The sequence below is a fragment of the Rana temporaria genome, chromosome 3 (assembly GCF_905171775.1).
Source record: "Rana temporaria chromosome 3, aRanTem1.1, whole genome shotgun sequence".
Taxonomy (NCBI): domain Eukaryota; kingdom Metazoa; phylum Chordata; class Amphibia; order Anura; family Ranidae; genus Rana; species Rana temporaria.
Genome location: NC_053491.1, coordinates 431,568,815 through 431,588,368, shown reverse-complemented (window position 1 = coordinate 431,588,368; position 19,554 = coordinate 431,568,815). Strand labels below are relative to the sequence as shown.

The following is a 19,554-nucleotide window of genomic DNA, read 5'->3' as shown; positions in this document are numbered from 1 at the left end:
GGCAAATCACTGGCGCGCTGCCCTCATCAAAAATGGCCGACCGGCATTTCAAAATAAACACCTTCCTACTCTCTAGCCCTCATTGGCCGAGACTTTGACAGGTCTCACGAACTAGCCAATAAACCACCGGAGGGGGGGCGTGTCGTGCACGTTCTGGAAGACACACTCGCGCTGGGTCAGGGAGCTCTGTGAGCTGATTGGGCTCCTCTAGTGCTTGTTTTCGGTTGGTCTACGCCTTGCAAACTGAGGGGCTGCGATTGGCCCGGGAGGCACAGCCAGCTCACACAGCTTCTGGAGTGCGGAAGAAAGATCTGGAAGGTTCTGGAGGTGGAGCTGAGTGTATAGAAGAGACGGGCTGGGGTTGGTCTGGAGTACAGAGGTGACTACGATCGGTGGACGCAGGTATGAGCTGAGCCCAACACAGGCCTTTATTATTATCATTAATAATGGGGGGGCTGTATGTGTGCAGAGGGGGGCAGACACAAGGGGTGTGCATGAGGGGGGGCTAGAGGAGGGATCCCTACATTACAGTAGCTGGATATATTATATATATATTAATGTATTTTATATATGTGCATGTGTGTTATGTGTATATAAAAATGTTATGTTATGTTTTTTTTTATAATATATATATATATATATATATATATATATATATATATATATATAATATCTCATACACTGATCAGCCATAACTATATGACCCCCCCCCCCCCAAAATACTGAGTAGGTTCCCCTTTTTGCTGCCCTGACCCATGATGGGCTCCACTACACCTCTGAAGATCTAATGTGCCAATCCATCAGTAGCAGATCCTTTGTGTCCTGTAAGTAAGTCTATGAGGTGGGCCCTTCATAGATCGGACCTTTACCAGCAAATCCCATTGAAGAATTTGGAGGCCAAGTCAACACCTTGTTGTGTTCCTCAAACCCATTCCTGAACCATTTTTTGTGGTGTGGCAGGACGCAGCCTCCTGCCATCCAGGAAATAACGTTTCCATGAAGAGGTGTACTTGGCCACCAACTATGTTTAGGTAGGTGTCAAAGTAACATCCACATGCATGGCAGGACCCGAGGGGTTCCCAGGAGACTATCACCCAAAGCATCACACTGCCCCTGCCGGCTCGCCTTCTTATACTGCATCCTGGTGCCAACTATTCCCCGGGTAAGTGACGCACACCCACCTGGCCATCGACCTGATGTAAAAGATCAGACCAGGCCACCTTCTTCCATTGCTCTGCATCCAGTTCTGATGCTCACATGCCCATTGTAGGCACTTTTGGCTGTGGGCACAGGTCAGCATGGGGCACCCTGACCGGTCTGCAGCTACCCAGCCCCATACACAACAAACTGCAATGCCCATTTATTTATTTTTGGGGGTTTTCAACACATCAACTTCAGGCACAACATGTTCTGCTGCTACCTAATCTATCCATCCCACCCACTTTTGGATGGCATTGTAACAAGATAATCAATGTTCACTCACGTGTGTGTGTGTGTGTGTATGTGTGTATGTAATGTATGTATGTATGTACGTACGTACGTACGTACGTACGTACGTGTATGTATAGAGTAACGCGGTTAACGATTGTTTTGTAATACGAGCACTGTATTTAAAAAGATAAAAATCCTGACTCTGTTTGCGAGTGTTGTCTCACAAAACTAGCAGGATTCAAGCCAAAGCAGTGTACAATACCACGTTTGGCCTGACGTGGGGAGGGGCGCCGCTGCCAATTAGAGCTGTTTGGAAATGCTCGGAAATACTCTGTTCCTGAGCCTTTGAGGTTTTCCAAATTCAGCCGAGTGGTCCTCGGCCCTTTCTGAGGGTTTACGAGTCTCCCCGGCGCCCCCCACCTCTGGCCGCATGCGGTATTGCATGCCATTGAAGTCAATGCGGAACAACATTTTTTTAGTTTCCATTGACTTCAGTGGGGAAACTCGCTTTGATATGCGAGTGCTTTGGATTGCAAGCATTCTCCTGGAATGGATTATGCTCGTAGTCCGAGGTTCCACTGTATGTATGTATGTGCTCTGCCCCCCCCCCTCAGAAAAGGGAACCCCATACCTGACCCGGATTACTCCAACTGTGTCGTCACTGATTGGAGTACAGCTCTGGGAGCGCTGATCTAAAGGGAAACTAAACCCTGAACTCTTGGCCTCTGTTTGATCTGCAACTGCCATGGTGCTACACATGTGATCAGTTGTGACCCCAGCCATTGGATGGTTTGAGAGCACAACCAATGTGACAGTTATTCCCGGGTTGCTGAGAATGTAACTGTTTTTTTTTTTTTAATGTTAAATCAGAGTTCCATTTAGTTCCATTGAATTAAAAGTCAGCAGCTACACATACTACAGTAGCGGTTCACTTTTAATAATAGGACACTTCCCTTTCCTGGAATCCAGCGATGTCGGCACCCCAGCCTATGTTTCCATCGGCTCTCGGTGCTGCTGCTGCCGCCATTGCCTGTAAGGCAGGGGCCTCCAACTGGCAGCCCTCCAGCTGTTGCGAATGTACAAGTCCCATCATGCCTCTGCCTGTGGGAGTCATGCTTGTAACTGTCAGCCTTGCAATGACTCATGGGACTTGTAGTTTTGCAACAGCTGGAGGGCCGCCAGTTTGAGACCTCTGTAAGGGAATCCAGCAGTGAAGCCTTGCAGCTCCACAGCCGGTTTCCCTACTGCGCATGCACAAAGCCTGCTGCGCTTTCTGAATGGCCCAGCGGGGGGCAAGGAGGAGGCGGCCAGACTTCCAAATGAAGTGGGGACTGGTACTGCTCAAAAACAGGTACCCCCCAAAAAGGTGCCAAATAGGGGGGGGGGGGCAGATAAGCAGAGGTTCCACTTTCAGGTGGAACTCCACTTTAATGGGTTTAGTCTCCATTCACATCTAGGCGACGAAACGCCCGACGCCGGACACTTGTGCCGCTAGAGGGGGAAATTCCCATTGCTGTCTATGGAGATGGTTCACATCTCATAGACGCCGTACGCCTGTCGCCTGAAAAAAGTCCCGGACCCTTTTTTTCAGGCGACATTGGCGTTCGCCCATTGACAGCAATGGGAAGAATTTGAAAAAAATAAAAATAAAAGATACACTATCCGCGGCAAAATACGCCGCGTACGCGGCGTTGCTTGTCGCGGAGATGTGAATGGAGCCTTAGTTATGCTTTAGAGTGACGCTAAACTCCAGATTTTAAAAGGCAAAAAAAATATGAATTTAGGTTCCCTAATCGAATCTCTAATCAGGCCCAAGTCTCGGTACACAGCTGACAGCCGACATCCTGCGTGACTTCATTGCGGCTTGCTTGCGACTCCATTGACAGAAGTCCATGCAAGTCATAACAAAGTCGTCCCAAAGTAGTGCGGGAACCTTTTTTTGTAAGTTGCACCGACTTTAGAATGCTTCCATCGCCGTTAATGGGGTGCGACTTGTCATGCGACTTTAAAGCTCTCAAGTCGCAGCTGTGTGAACTGAGCATAAAATGTCCAGGCCGTAGCAGAGAAAGGGGTAAAAATATAATTAAAGGCAAAACTATATTTGTTTGGAAATCTCTGCAATGAGACACAGAATTCTAAATTCACTTCCTGATTTACAGACAAAAGATAGGAGGAGGAAATCTCTCAGGGCTCAGAGCCTGTTCACAACCCAACTTGGCGCCAGAAACCATGTTCCACGCACGTTTCCTGCACCGCGTTCAAAAAGCACTGCAATTGTGATCTGTAACAGATGTTAATGTTAATTTAATGACGCCCCAAACGCAGGTTTTCCTGCACCAAATCGCATGGTGCAGTTGTTCTGTGCAATCCGGTTGCTGTGCGTTTTGCATGCTCCATTTTGTTTTTATGTGGTCCAGCGCAATTTCAGAATGGGCTGAAATCGCACTGCACCCGGATCGCATTTGAATTGCACTGGGCGCTCCTGTGTGATTCATGGTGTGAACCGACGCTTAAAGCGGAACTTTACCTAAAACACCTGGATACAAAATAATGTTCTTTAGGAAGGAACAAACATTTCACATTAATAATTATGCTACCGAAATTGCTATGTGCTGTAAATTGCCTCCAGCGTTGCTTATGTCTTTTCTTGCTGGAGGCTGCAGTATTGCTGAAGCTCAGAACCCCTGAGCAGCAGTAAATCTTTAGACTGTTAGCAGATCGGCCTCTAGAATTTTTGGCACAGTGCCTAAAATGAAAGGGCAACCGAGCATGTGCAGAGAAGGATGAGACGTGTATTGCTGGATTTTACACGGTAACATTTATTTTTAATGTGTAATCCAGGTTGGGAGTGTTGGACTTCTGCCAAGAGACCACTGATTGAGCACAGCAAGGGTCCTTGTCTACAACATGCTGGCAGGGAAAAGCTTACCTGCTTTCTGAAGACCACCTGTAAGACTTGGCACACCTTTTCATTTGATTTATTTAGTTGCTTTCATCTGAGGCTGGGTTTACACACTATGTGATTTGCACCGCATTGCTGCGCAGATCTCATGCGATGCAAATTCAGCCGTACAATTGTAGGGCTAAACTTGCATTGGATTTGCAGGAAAAAGGTGCAATGTTATGGCCGCGGCTTCGGCCTACATCCGGAGCCGCGACCATAACGCTAGGAAAGGCTGCGGCTTCGGCCTAGCTCCGGAGCCGCCGCCGTAACATTAGGAAAGACCGCGGCTTCGGCCTAGCTCCGGAGCCGCGGCCATCTTGGTACACCCGGCGGTGGCCCTCCTCTGTTTACACCAACAAAGGAGGAGCCCGCACTCGTGGGACACGCCGCTCGTCTGTCGGTACTAGCTGGGGGGGAGGGGGGGGGTCACTGTCCTGAGAAGGGTGGGTCTCTGTACTAAGAGGAGGGGGGGGTCTCTGTACTAAGAGGAGGGGTGGGTCTCTGTACTAAGAGGAGGGGGGGTGTCTGCACCGAGGGGGTACTATAGTTGGTGGTGGGGGGGGGGGGGGGGGGGGGAGATGTGGATATTACAGTGGGTTGTTTTTTTTTTTTTTTTTTTTTTTTGCCGATCTGAAAAATGATCCGATCCGTGACTCCTGATCCGAGGAACGATCCGAACCCTGGGTTTTTTGATCCGTTGCACCCCTATAAATAATGCTCCGGCACCCCCCAGAGCTCCCAGTTTATCTGCCTGTTTTGTCATTCTGCTCTAATATTCAGATGGGGTATAACATGGATTTAGTATTGTGCTGGATGTGTTGATTTATGGCACCTTTTTGTTTATTCCCAGCTGTCCGTGCGTTTTGTATACATTCACCTGTAATCCCCTTCCACCAGCATGGGTAAGGATTACTACAAGATCCTTGGACTGTCAAAGGGGGCGTCAGAGGAGGATATAAAGAAGGCCTACAGAAAACAAGCGCTGAAGTTTCACCCCGATAAGAATAAAGACCCCGGAGCCGAGGAGCGATTCAAGGAGATCGCAGAGGCTTACGATGTACTCAGCGATCCGAAGAAGAGGGAGGTGTTTGACAAATATGGAGAGGAGGGTAAGTGAGGTCACCCTGGTGTGTAATGTGTACAGAAGGATTATATTTGGAGGAGAGACGTTTGCCTATAACATTTGGAAGAGTTACTAGGAGCCGAATCCATCTGATAACATGGAGCCGCAGGCTGGATCAGGTCCCAGTATTTGTATGGGAAGCCTAGCCCAGTCATTGCTGGGACTTCACTACCGATCAGGTCTGCTGGTTAGATCTGGTTCACACTGGAGCCATTTGACGGTTTCAATTTGCATGATAAGCTCCCGGGAGTGGAACTGTTCAAACCGTTGCAACCCAGAAAAAGGTTCCCGCACTACTTTTTTGAGATTTCTTTGCGACTTGCATTGACTTCTGTTAAAGCGGAGGACCATCCTAAAAAAAAAAAAAAAAAAAATTACAGAAAAATAAACAATTTTTTTTTATACTTACCGGAAATGGCTGTTACTAGGCAGATCGTGAATGGGCCTTTTGCCCCCATTCACACTAGCGATTTGACAGGTCGCATTGCATTACAAGTCACACTCTGTTGTCATCGTATGGCACTGTTCAAATCGGTGCAACGCCAACTTTGCGGCGCTGCATCGATCTGAAAAAGTACTTCCTGCACTACTTTTGCCAATTTTGGGTGCACTTTTTGGGGGGAGGAGGGGGGCAGGATACCTGTCATTGACAGGTATCCTTTCCCACTTCTGGGAGCCTCAGCCGCTGGTGGTGATGTCACGGCTGGGGCTCCCTCCTCCGCCGGGCCAGTAGGAGAGAGGAGCGGGGCCTCACACGTGCGCAGTAGGGTTCCCAGCGTGAAGCTGAAAGGCTACACTGCCGGGTTCCCTTACCCACAATGGCCGCGACAGCTGATGGTAAAAGGTGCGGGTGCCAACATCGCTGGACTCCAGGACAGGTATTATTAAAAGCCAGCAGCTGTTTTTTTTGGGCGGAACACCTCTTTAAGTAAAGTTCTTCCCCCTTTGCTTTAATGGGAACCTGTTACAACTGGGCTAGTATAATAATTGTCTTCTACTTGCTGTGACTGATGCTACTTGAGCAGAGTGTGACAGTTGACAGGGCAGTAGCTGTCAGGTGACCTCTGATCCGTGACACTTTCATGTTGTATAACAGTGATGGTAAATCTTGGCACCCCAGATGTTTTGGAACTACATTTCCCATGATGCTCTTGCACTCTGTAGTATAGTGGAGCATCATGGGAAATGTAGTTCCAAAACATCTGGGGTGCCAAGGTTCACCATCACTGCACTATAAGCAATCGCAGACACAGCCTGCCAACACTTCTCAACTGATGGTAAATAAGTGTGTGGCTGAGTAGTGCCGACCCAACCAATCACCTTCTATGGGCAATTTTTATTTAAATCCTTTAGTGCAACTTATTAGACCATTTATATCTTTTCATAAGCTGTTAGAAGCGGCCATATTAGGTAAATATTTGTGTGCAATAAAACATGTCTTCCTGCTGTGTAGGAGTCATTAATGATATACAGGAGGTGGTTGTAGCTCACCCAGCGGGTGATTAATGATGGCATCCCAGCAGAACGCTGACTACAATTGTATGAAGGTGTGTCTGCATTCCCATATCCGTCCAATAGTTTATATGGCATTATGCCTCCCACTGGACAAGTGTGAGCCTGTTTTATTGGCTTATAGTAAAGCATGAATAATGGCAACTGCACATTTACTTGGCAGGCAAAGCGGAATTTCAGTCGTGTGTTTGTTTTTTTTTTTTCATCTATTAGATCTTCTGCCCTTGTTTGCATTTGGATAGTAAAACTTTTATTTTTTTCCTGACAGTAAATACCTTGTACAGCCTTCTTTCTTTCTTTCTTTCTTTCTTTCTTTCTTTCTTTCTTTCTTTCTTTCTTTCTTTCTTTCTTTCTTTCTTTCTTTCTTTCTTTCTTTCTTTCTTTCTTTCTTTCTTTCTTTCTTTCTTTCTTTCTTTCTTTCTTTCTTTCTTTCTTTCTTTCCTCGCACAGAACATGGAAATGCAATTATTTTAGAAAATATAAATTGCAAAATGCCTTTTTCCATCAGCAGTTAGAGCGGTCTTGTGACTTCTATCAGTGTCTGGTTAACCACTTAACCCCCGGACCATATTGCTGCCCAAAGACCAGAGCACTTTTTGCGATTCGAGACTGTGCCGCTTTAACTGACAATTGCGCGGTCGTGCGACGTGGCTCCCAAACAAAATTGGCGTCCTTTTTTCCCCACAAATAGAGCTTTCTTTTGGTTGTATTTGATCACCTCTGCGGTTTTTGCGCTATAAACAAAAATAGAGCGACAATTTTGAAAAAAATGCAATATTTTTTGCTATAATAAATATCCCCCAAAAACATATATATAATTTTTTTTTTTCCTCCGTTTAGGCCGATACGTATTCTTCTACCTATTTTTGGTAAAAAAAAACGCAATAATCGTTTTTGTTGGTTTGCGCAAAATTTATAGCGTTTACAAAATAGGGGATAGTTTTATTGCATCTTTATTTTTTTTTTACTACTAATGGCGGCGATCAGCGATTTTTTTTTTTTTTATTTTTTTTTCCCGTGACTGCGACATTATGGCGGACACTTCGGACAATTTTGACACATTTTTGGGACCATTGTCATTTTCACAGCAAAAAATGCATTTAAATTGCATTCTTTATTGTGAAAATGACAGTTGCAGTTTGGGAGTTAAACACAGCAGGCGCTGTAACATTTAGGGTTCACTTTGTGTGTGTTTACAACTGTAGGGGGGTGTGGCTGTAGGACTGACATCATCGATCGAGTCTCCCTAATAAAAGGGATCACTCGATCGATGCGCCGCCACAGTGAAGCACGGGGAAGCCGTGTTTACATACTGCTCTCCCCGGTCTTCAGCTCTGGGGAGCGATCGCGACGGGGCGGCTATAAACGAATAGCCGCGCCGTCGTCCCGGATCGCTCCCCGAGGCTTACCGACCGCCGCATGTACCGGGGGGGGGGGGGGGGGGGGGACATGGAAATGCAATTTTAGAAAATATAAATTGCCTTTTTCCATCAGCAGTTAGAGCGGTCTTGTGACTTCTATCAGTGTCTGGTTAAAGCTTATAGGAGGATTTTTCATTCTCCTCACATGCACACCAAACTGAGCATGTGCAGCTTGTCCCCTAGCCTCTGTTTCAGCAGGAGATGGGTTGGGGACAGTGGAAGAAGGGGAGGATTAGAGAAGACAGAATCAAACAGCCTTTTTACGCAACGCAGAGGATTAACCCCTTGGGTTCCACAGTTGGTATAACCAGCATGCTTTACTGCATATACAGACTGATTTTTACTATTGTGAGTTTAGTAACACTAAACAAAAAAAATTCTATGGAAACTATGTTTTTAAAGCTTGGTGTTATCTAGAGAGGGATTTGTAGTTTTAGGCCAGCCATAGATGGTTCGAATCTTAGCCAGTCCATTAGGAAACGGATTGGGTACAACCGGCCTGTTGGATTTTACATGCGATTATTGCTAGTTGCTGTTATAGCCGCTAGGCGTAATCGCTGTGTTTTCAGTTCGGTTCAGCTCAAGTTTTTGTCATTGCAGCCAATTGGGTCACATGTTCCTTCCACTAGGAAGCCATTTCTGGTATTGGTATCAGAAAATGTTATGCAAGTGATTCTGTCATCCAGTAATGAAGTGGGCTAGAGATTGGCCTTCGTGAAATTACGTGACGTTGATGGATTTTTTGGACATCTTATTTGCTGTTTGTGTTTTCCAGTGTCACGTAAGGCCATATAGATCGGGGGTAGGCAACCATCGTGCCTCTGGGAATAATTGTAACTGCCAGCCTTGCAATGCCTCATGGGTAATATAGTTCCACAACAGCTGGAGGGCTACTGGTTGCCCACCCCTGCTATAGATGTATTCATGTTTGGATGTAGTGCAGAAGGAGACAACCTAGCTCTCTGAGGAGTGTGTCCCCGCCAGTCTTCTCCATATGTGGCAAAGAGCCTGGATCTCCTGTACATGTCTCATCCTGTGCTGGCTTTTGGTATTCCTGCAGATCAGAGCATGTCTAAGGCTGGGTTCACACTACGGTTTTCCCGTCCGTCAGCCGCATACGATTTCAGTATTGAAAACGTACGGGCACGGACGGGAAAACGTATAGATAGAGAATGCATTGCAAATCGTATGCACTCAGATGCATCCGGGTGCGTACGATTTGCTGGCAAAACGTTTTTTAAACGTACGCAAAACCGTGTTCAACCACGGTTTTGCGGTCGTTTTTAAAACAGTATGGCAACCGCATACGTTTTCCTTTAACATTAATGTCAATGGAAAACGTACATATGTGCGGTTCCATACGTTCCCGTCCGTTTCAGCCGCATACGGTTTTACATATAAATCGTATGCGGCTGACGGACGGGAAAACCGTAGTGTGAACCCAGCCTAACACTTCTTGTCTAGGTTCACACTATGTCAGCTACCCTGATTGTGTGCGGGTGCAGCGGCCTGTTCATTTGAATGGGTTGCTGTACCTTCAGGGAGCGCAGTCCTTGACTCCTTTTCTAAAATCACAGCCACAGGGAAACTGCATAGTACTATGTGTTCCCCAGCACTGGGGGGTGCCCTTGTGTCTGCTAACAGCAGCGTGATTTTGGTGCGGGAAAGTGTGCAATGTACACAGTCCCGCACCCACTCAGATGTGACCCTAGCGTAAGGGCCTGTGTTGATGGGCTATGAGAATGCAAAACCTGCTTGCTCAAATCTAGATCAGGAGGTCAACTGCATCTGTTGGGGTCCATTACACCAAAAACTGCCCATAACTGCCCATATTTGATTGCATGTGTACATGCATTTGACGCACGCTTGAATGCGTTTTGAGCTGCGATTGCAGTGCATTTATCTATACATTTTGGACTTGGCTTTCCTGGCTTAAAGGGGCACAGTGTGGATGCGTTTAAAGTACGCTTGTAGCTAGGGTTGTCCCGATGCCACTTTCTTGAGACCGAGTACAAGTACTGATACTTTTTTTTTTTTTCCAAGTACTCGTTGATACCGATTGCTGATATATATTTTTTTTTTTTATGTCATATGACAGTGGCATTTTGGGGGGGGGGGGGGGAGTGGAGTGGAGTGGATTGTCAGTGTGTGGGTTTTTATTTTATTTTTTTATTAAAAATGTATTGCAATACATTTTTTTAATCAGCCCTGTTGGGGGGGGGGGGGGGCTTTGGTGAGATATCAGGGGTCTTAACAGACCACTGACATCTCCCCTTTTAAGACATAGAAAGGGACTAAGGATGCATAATCCCCAGTCCCTTTCTCTGCAGCCTCAGCTAAAATGAATAGAGAGAAGCTCCTCTCTATTCATAAACTGAAGCATCGTAAACACAGAGCGGCTCCTACCTCCGCTCTCCATCCTGACAAATTGAGGGGGAGAAGACGGCACAGAGGGGGGGGGTTTGACGGCACGGAGGGGGACAGTCAGCAGTGATCGGTGTGGCTTTGGGGGGAATTACAAGCACCGATCACCACTGTATAACTTTAACCAAAACAGCTGAAAAGGGGTCAGATCAGTGCTTGCAACTCCCCTGCTGCCCAGGTATTAGGTGAAGCATCGGAGCATTTCCCCTGAGTACAAGTACTCTGGGAAATGCTCAGTACCGATACTAGTATCGGTACATCCCTACTTGTAGCGCTTTCCCTGCATTTGTGGTGTGGAAAAATGCAGCATGCTCTACCCTCCTCCCCTCCTCTTCTTCTTCTCCTTTTTTTTTTTTTTTTTTTTTTTTCTGCACTGCGATTATGTGAACTATGCCATAGGATTACCTTGATTTTTGGGATGTGTACGTAGTTGAAGTGCAGTTCAAAATGCATCTAGCTGTGTTTGGTATGAGGCCGGGTTCACACTGGAACAGACAGTGGCTCACAGCAGGCGTCCAGTGCATCTCCATTAAGCGTTTCCGACCCAATTTTGGGCTAAATTCGGATCTGAAATGGACCAAAAGGACTCCTGTGCAATTCTCACCGGAGCCGCTGCGGAGATGTGTGAGCAGATTCCATAGAGAGCCGGTCACAATCTCCTTACATGCAAATTGAGTGCGGAGGAAATCCACATCCAATTCGCAATAGTGTGAGCCCAGCCTGAAAGGACCCTTAACCACTTCAGCCCCAGAAGGATTTGCCCCCTTAATGACCAGGCCAGTTTTTGCAATACGGCACTGCGTTTTTAACTGACAATTGCGCGGTCGTGTGTCATTGTACCCAAACAAAATTGGCGTCCTTTTTTCCGCAGAAATAGAGCTTTCTTTTGGTGGTATTTGATCATCTTTGCAGTGTTTTTTTTTTTTTTTTTTTTTTTTTTTTTTTTTTTGCGCTATAAACAAAGCGTGACCGTTTTGAGATATTTTTGATTATTTTTTTTATACTTTTTGCTATGATGCATATCCAAAAAGAAATGTATTCATCAGTTTAGGCCGATATGCGGTATATTCTTTTTCATATCTTTGGTGAAAAGAAACAAAACGCAACAGGCATATATTGATGGGTTTGCGCAAAAGTTATCGCGTCTACAAAATAGGAGAAAGATTTAGGGACTTTTAATATAATTTTTTTTCATTATTTTTTACAGGTATCTGCACCCCCCTGAAAGGTGTCAAATGTGACACCGGAGGGGGAGGAGGGTTCCGAAAAGCGAAAGTTACACTTTTGGGTGGAACTCCGCTTTAAAAACCACTACAAAGGTGGGGGATTGATACACAGATAGAGATAAAATCTGCTCCATCTGTCACAAAATCTCCCTAGAATATAAATGCTCTCCGATGACCGGGGCGAAATGAGAGAAATCGTCACGGACAGATACGGAGCAGACACGCACGCAAAAAAAAAAAAACGCCACAAAGTAAAATTTTCCCAAATCCTCCTCCAGGACAGTCACGTCGGAGAGATTGGCTCCTCCTCTTACAGGAAAACGCAAGCACAGAGGTTTAGAAGTCCATACCATAGGTGGCCATCGGTTCTGGTCTTTCCTGCAGGCACTCACACAGCATCCCCAGTTTGTTGGTTTGAATGTTTTTTGTTCTTCTAGGGAGGTGCCCTGGAATAACTTTCCTTCCACCCTGACAGACTTTTCCCCCTCTGAAAATATATATAATTTTTGGTGTGGCTGAGGGGGGCTTGCCTACCTCTTTTTCTGGCCTGGGTGGGTCTACAAGGGAGGTAGCCGGGAGTCCTTCTGTGCAGTCTTGGGCCCATAATTTGACCAGTGCTTTGTAAGGTTATGGCTCGATGTGGTTTTAATGGTCATTGGCCTGAAACATACAATGCTCATTGGCTGCCACATAAGCAAGTCCTCTGAGTGTGTGATGGAGTACCATTTAAAATGTCATATACTTTAGTACTTTTAGTGTGACATTCTCTTATGTTGCAAAGGTAACAACAAAAACCTGGGGAATGCCCAGGGAAAAACCAAGCCTACTTACCGACCAGCTTGCAGAAAAACAATTAACCTGTCTACAGTATGCGTTAAAAACAGGGGTTCGGTCCGCACGCATTTGCAAACGCATGCGTGAGCCACAGAGCCGCGCCAAGGCACCCTGTAATATCTGTGGTCCTAACACTAAACAATGAGCGTCCCCACAGTGGAGGCACATGCATTTTAATGGATAGACAGGGGCAGGTGAACTGAAGGGAAGCCACCCCTCCTTTAAAGGTACAAGAGCACACCAAGCACCCAGCATGTAGCACAATGGCTGCAAAGGTGTTGGTGCACTGCTGGACCAATACAAGCACCACAGGTGAAGCATAAACATGTCCATAAAGCATGTCCATAAAGCATAAACATGTGTGTGTGTGTGTGTGTGTGTGTGTGTGTATAAAAGTGTAATATATATATATATATATATATATATATATATATATATATATATATATATATATATATACATACTTACATATATACATACACACACACACATATATATATATATATATATATATATATATACATATATACACACACACACACTATATTTAGATTTCATGGACACCCTAGGCTTATACTCAAGTCAATACGTTTTCCCAGTTTTATGTGGTAAAATTAGGTACCTCGGCTTGCGCGCACACACACACTAAAATGTTTATATATATATATATATATATATATATATATATATATATATATATATATATATATATATATATATATATATATATATATATATATATATATATATATATATATATATATATATATATATATATATATATATATATATATATATATATATATATATATTCCATTTTAGTGTGTGTAAGCCGAGGCACCTAATTTTATCACATAAAACTGGGAAAACGTATTGACTCGAGTATAAGCCTAGGGTCTCCATCTGCATGCCTCACTGTGTCCATGACTAGACTGACGTTTAACATGGGAGTCTATGGAAGGGGACCCCCGGCTTTGAAAAATTGGTGCTCCTCAGCCATAGGTCCCCTAGACAACAAACTTGTAGATGAGAAATGGGGCTACGTGTGTGCCAAGTTTCTGGTCCAGGGGACCTACGGCCAGCCGATACTGGGTCCCCAAAGTCCGGGACATCAGGCGCAAAAAGGTGACTCGCGTATAAGCCAAGGGGGCATTTTCAGCACAAAAAAACGTGTGTGTGTGTGTATATATGTATTAGTATAACTGTCACATATCCAGTGTCTCAGGAAGACAGCGGGACACTTCAGATACTGTGCTAGGATGTTGGTGCATAATCTCCCAAGCTGCAGTTTATTAATGAGTGTGTTTTTTTTTTTTTTCTTTTTCCCAGGCCTAAAGGGAACCCCGGGTGGCGGAGGATGCGCGAACAATGGTCCCTCTTTCAGTTACAGCTTCCATGGAGATCCTCATGCCATGTTCTCAGAGTTTTTCGGAGGCCGTAACCCATTTGACAACTTCTTTGCACGAAATGATGAAGACATGGAGACGGAGGATCCCTTCTCAGGGTTTCCCATGGGAGGTATGGGAGGCATGGGTGGTTTTGGTCACCTAGGTGGCTTCCCAAGAGGTGCTCCAGGCCGAGGTCCACCGATGAACAAGAAACAAGACCCACCAGTAATCAGGGAGCTCCCAGTCTCCCTTGAGGAAATTTTCACCGGCTGCACAAAGAAAATGAAGATTTCCCACAAGCGCCTGGGTCCCGATATGAGAAACGTACACAACGAGGATAAAATCCTCACTATTCAAGTGAAGAAAGGCTGGAAGGAAGGAACGAAGATCACATTCCCCAAGGAGGGTGACGAAACGGCATCTAATATCCCTGCAGATATTGTGTTTGTGCTGAAAGACAAACCACATTCAGTGTTCAAGAGAGATTCATCAAACGTGGTGTACACAGCCAAGATCAGCCTGAGAGAGGTGAGTCTTCTAACACTCATTTCTAGACCCTAAAAGGAAGGGGGGCATTGGAAGCTCTGAGCATTTTCCTTCTAGTCCTTTAACCCAGGGGTTGACAAATTTGCTTGGAATCTAGGAGCCAGCTAAAAAAGTTAGGAGCCAGAAAACGCACCCCTGTCCCGACGAGCTTGCGCGCAGAAGCGAACACATACGTGAGCAGCGCCCGCATATGTAAACGGTGTTCAAACCACACATGTGAGGTATCGCCGCGATTGGTAGAGCGAGAGCAATAATTCTAGCCCTAGACCTCCTCTGTAACTCAAAACCTGCAACCTGTAGATTTTTTTTTTTAAACGTCACCTATGGAGATTTTAAAGGGTAAAAGTTTGTCGGCATTCCACGAGCGGACCCAATTTTGAAGCGTGACATGTTGGGTATGAATTTACTCGGCGTAACATTATCTTTCATAATATTAAAAAAAAATGAGGATAACTTTACTGTTGTCTTATTTTTTAATTAAAAAAAAGTGTCATTTTTTCCCAAAAAAGTGTGCTTGTAAGACCGCTGCGCAAATACGGCGTGACAAAGTATTGTAACGATCGCCATTTTATTCTCTAGGGTGTTAGGATAAAAAAATATATATAATGTTTGGGGGTTCTAATTAGAGGGAAGAAGATGGCAGTGAAAATAGTGAAAAATTACATTAACTTGTAATACCAACGGCCACCACCAGATGGCGCCAGCTCACACATCTGGTGGTAATAACTTGTAATGCCAACGGCTCACCACCAGATGGCGCCAGCTCACAAAAAAAAAAACTATTTCTAGTCGCCCTGGCGACCGGGATTTGACGAGCCCTGCTTTAACCACTTGCCTACAGGCACTCTTACCCTCTTCCTGCCCAGGCCAACTTTCAAAGTGTGACAGCACTGAAAGCTGAATGACAATTGCGCGGTCATGCAACGCTGTTCCAAAATTATCTATTTTTTTTATTATTGTTTCCCCCCCCCCCCACAAATTAGAGCTTTCCTTTGGTGGTATTTAATCACCGCTGGTTTATTTTCATTTTCTTGCTTAAAAAAAAAAAAAAAAAAAGAATCGACATTGTGAAGAAAAAAAATCTGTATAGTCTCCCCTGTGAAGAGATGCCGCTGATCAGCTCTCCTCGCACACTGTTGGTGTGAGGCGAGAAGAGCCGATTACCGGCACGTCCTTGTTTACATGTGATCAGCTGTGATTGGACACAGCTGATCACTTAGTTAAAGTGCCATGTTATCGGCTCTTTACCAAGATCAGAGTCACGATGTGTCCCATGACGTTGGCCCAGAACAAGAGCGCACCCCCTCCTGCCGTTATTTGCCTATACAGCGGGTAGTAGGCGATTCAAGAGACCCTGTCACTTTTACTATTTAGGGCCTCCCTCTCCCACTGATGCTCCCTCTCCAGTGATTGCCCCACTTTAAATCAAACCTATCAGCCATTCTTAAATTAAGTCCTGTCCAAGAGAATTGAAACCATGCTGCCCTTCTGACCTTATTCAACTTTATTTCTAGCTCTCCCACCTGCCTTTCAAATGAGTGCAGGCCATGCTGGTGTGATGCACTGGTGTTTGCTGTGAAAAGGTAAAGCAAGCCCTACTCAATGCACAGTAATGCATGTCAACGTAAGGCACATCATTGCACAGGAAAAACGGGCCAGCACAAGTTTGGCACCTCTGCCACGCCGTAGGCCTGTGCTTGTTCCAGGAAGTGAGGAGAAAAGTGCATGTTAAAAATGAACCACAACACAGCTTGTCAGCACACACGCATTACCTGTGCTCAATGCACACATTGCAGTGTAAATGGAACCTAAATCAGAGAGGCACACGCATAAGGGTTTTCTTGCCTTTTTATCCTCTTGGCACAGACAGCCGGTGGGCCTTGACCCTGAGAGGCCACATATTTGCGTACCATAAAGTAAACAAACCTGTGCCGAGAATGCGCTCTCGACAGTTATGGCCGTCAGAAACCGAAAGCTCCGCTCATGTTTCCAATTATGTTGGTCACATGATCATAAACCCAGCCCCACCTCCTGGCTTCAGAAAAGGGCCGGGAGGAGGCGCCAGTGTTAAGGGGTTAAAGGTGGAATTTTTGTGGTATATTTTCCTAGGTAGGATGTTTTTGCAGGTAACCTTTTTTATTTTAGGAGTCTGTAAAGCACATCGCAGGTGTAATCTCTGTCTCCTGCAGACTGTCAGTGTAGCAGTCTGACCTTGCCTCATACAGGCAGTTAACACAATGACAGGAAGAATCCATGGACTACTAGAGCGCTCCACAGTGTCTTGGTAGTTCATTGAGAACCACATGCTGTCAGCTGCAAAGGTTGTCAGTACTTGTAGTTCATTCATTCACAGAACTCTGACCCAGCCATGGGGGCGGGTGCGGGAATGCGATATCTAGAGTCTGTCTTCGGCCCCCTCTTTACAGAACAGTTCCCCCTTTATAGCCGTCCCACTGTGTCCCCAGTTCCCCTTCACATTATATTCACATTCATTGATCTTCAATGGGTAGCATTTTTCTTGAGCTTTTCAGGTGCGGTAAATGCGGCCAACCCATCTAAGGTCTGATTCACACCTATGGCATTTTGCAGATTTGCACTACAGAACGTGTTCCATAGGAAACCATGTTAAATGGAATGCAGTGCAAATCTGCAAAAAGCACTAAAAATACTTGGGTGTGAATCGGGTACAAACTATTACATTTTTGTTCTTGGGTTTAGATAAATGACTTTTTTTTTTTTTTTGAAGAAACATCTGATTGAAGCACTATTTGGTAGAGGTGCACCGAAATGGAGATTTTGCTACCGAAAATGCAGGAGGCAAAAACTGAATATTATTTATTTATATATATATATATATATTGTGTGTGTTCGACTTTTTAATTTAATATCAACTTTAAATTAATATGAATTTATCGTCGGCCATTAATGGCACTTTAAAGTGGAGTTCCACCCATAAATATAACATTACATCAGTAGTTTTAAAAAAATGTCATTAATCCTTTACGAATTTTTTATTGGTTTTTAGATGCCTTCAAAGTGTTGTTGCTAGGCAGAATAGTTAATCTTCCCACTTCCTGCACCTAGGTGCTTAATGCTTCCTAACCTACACTGCACAGACTCCTGGGAATGTAGTGGGTGTAACTTTCCAGGAGTCTGCATTCCCCAGTCTCAAAGAATCATGTGACTTGGACAGCACAGGTGCTGAAACCTGATCTGACACTGCTTGTGCAGCACTGAGCATGTGCGAGATTTGCAAGGCTGAAATCCAGGAAGTCATACAGTCTGGCTTCATGATGCCCGCACTTAAGATGGCCCCAGTCAATTTCTATTTTATAAAGTCTCTAAATGCTGTAACAACGTAACAAAACGGACCTTAGTTTACAGGCTAACTTTACTAGAATACATTAAGCTTGTGTATTACAGGGGTATTTATATTTAAAAAGTGAAATTGTGGCCGGAACTCCGCTTTAAGGGCAAGAAAAGCTCAAGAAAAATGCATCCCCTTTAAATGTATGCAGACTGGTCAGAGGCGCAGACATACAGATACACACTGGCATTGTGGTGTTAAAAATCCTGCTTGCTGCATTTTTGGTCCGTTTAAAAAAAAAAAAAAAATATTGCGCCTCCCAGTTGCAATGCATTGAAAACGCATCATTAATGCACCCGTGTTACGTTTGTCATGCGGTTTTTCACGTGACCTATGGAAAACGCACAGTAAAGGTGCAAAATTGCGTGCGTTTTCGGTGCCTTTTTTCTCTTATTGCCCCAAATATTGGTGCATCTCTACTATTTGGTATGCGAATTGATAAGCATTTTTTGTACTTAATTTTCTATATTGTTGCCCCATCTTTATATCTTATGAAAATCCTCTGTGTTCTCCACAGGCTCTCTGCGGCTGCTCAGTCAATGCTCCCACGTTGGACGGACGCACTATTCCTCTTGTCATTAGGGACATTATCAACCCTGGGACCAAACGCAAAATTCACGGAGAAGGACTTCCACTGCCAAAAGCACCAGATCAGCGAGGCGATCTGATCGTAGAGTTTGACATCCGCTTTCCTGATCGCCTTTCCACTGCTGCTCGGGAGACACTAGAGAGGGTTCTACCCGCGTAATGTCAGCACAACTCTCCAACGCACCATAGACCAAAGCGGTACTGAAGGGTGCAACAAACGCCTTCATTACCAATTCAGCTGGAAAAAGAAGGGGGCAGCTCTCACTACAAGGACGTATTGTATACCATGATGTACATTTTTATTTTTTTTCCTCCTAATCTCTCGCTCTCCCTTCTCCACACTATATATAATGGAGGAAAGAAGCTACACTTAAAGTCTGAAGAGTTTTTCTGAGCATTTTTATTACAGGTCCCCTCTTCTGTTCACCAACAACCTTGAGCTGACCATACATTATCCAATTTTCTTATTCCATTTCCTTTAGATTTATCTTCAACTATGTAGTGTAAGACACCTTTCACACTGGAGGCATTTTTCAGCCGCTTTAGCGCTAAAAATAGGGCCTGAAAAAGCCTTCTCTGCAATCCCAGTGTGAAAGCCCGAGTGCTTTTACACTGGGGCGCTGCGCTGGCAGGACGTCAAAAAAAGTCCTGCAATCAGCTTCTTTGAGGCACTTTAGGAGCAGTGAATACACCACTCCTAAAGCACCCCTTCCTATTGAAATCAATGGGCAGCGTTGCCAAAGTGCCTCG

The 19,554-nt window shown here is 44.9% G+C and overlaps 1 protein-coding gene and 1 non-coding gene across 2 annotated transcripts; both read left to right on the top strand.

Annotated features, from left to right (window-relative positions):
- Positions 1-212: 212 nt before the first annotated feature.
- DNAJB1 (DnaJ heat shock protein family (Hsp40) member B1) lies at positions 213-19,326 on the top strand. Its single transcript, XM_040346341.1, has 4 exons — positions 213-402; positions 5,226-5,484; positions 14,245-14,831; positions 18,734-19,326. The coding sequence occupies exons 2-4, from the start codon at positions 5,274-5,276 to the stop codon at positions 18,962-18,964; spliced, it is 1,029 nt and encodes a 342-aa protein (XP_040202275.1). The 5' UTR covers positions 213-402; positions 5,226-5,273; the 3' UTR covers positions 18,965-19,326.
- Positions 12,176-12,306, top strand: LOC120934186. The gene has a single exon (XR_005748332.1).
- Positions 19,327-19,554: the final 228 nt, after the last annotated feature.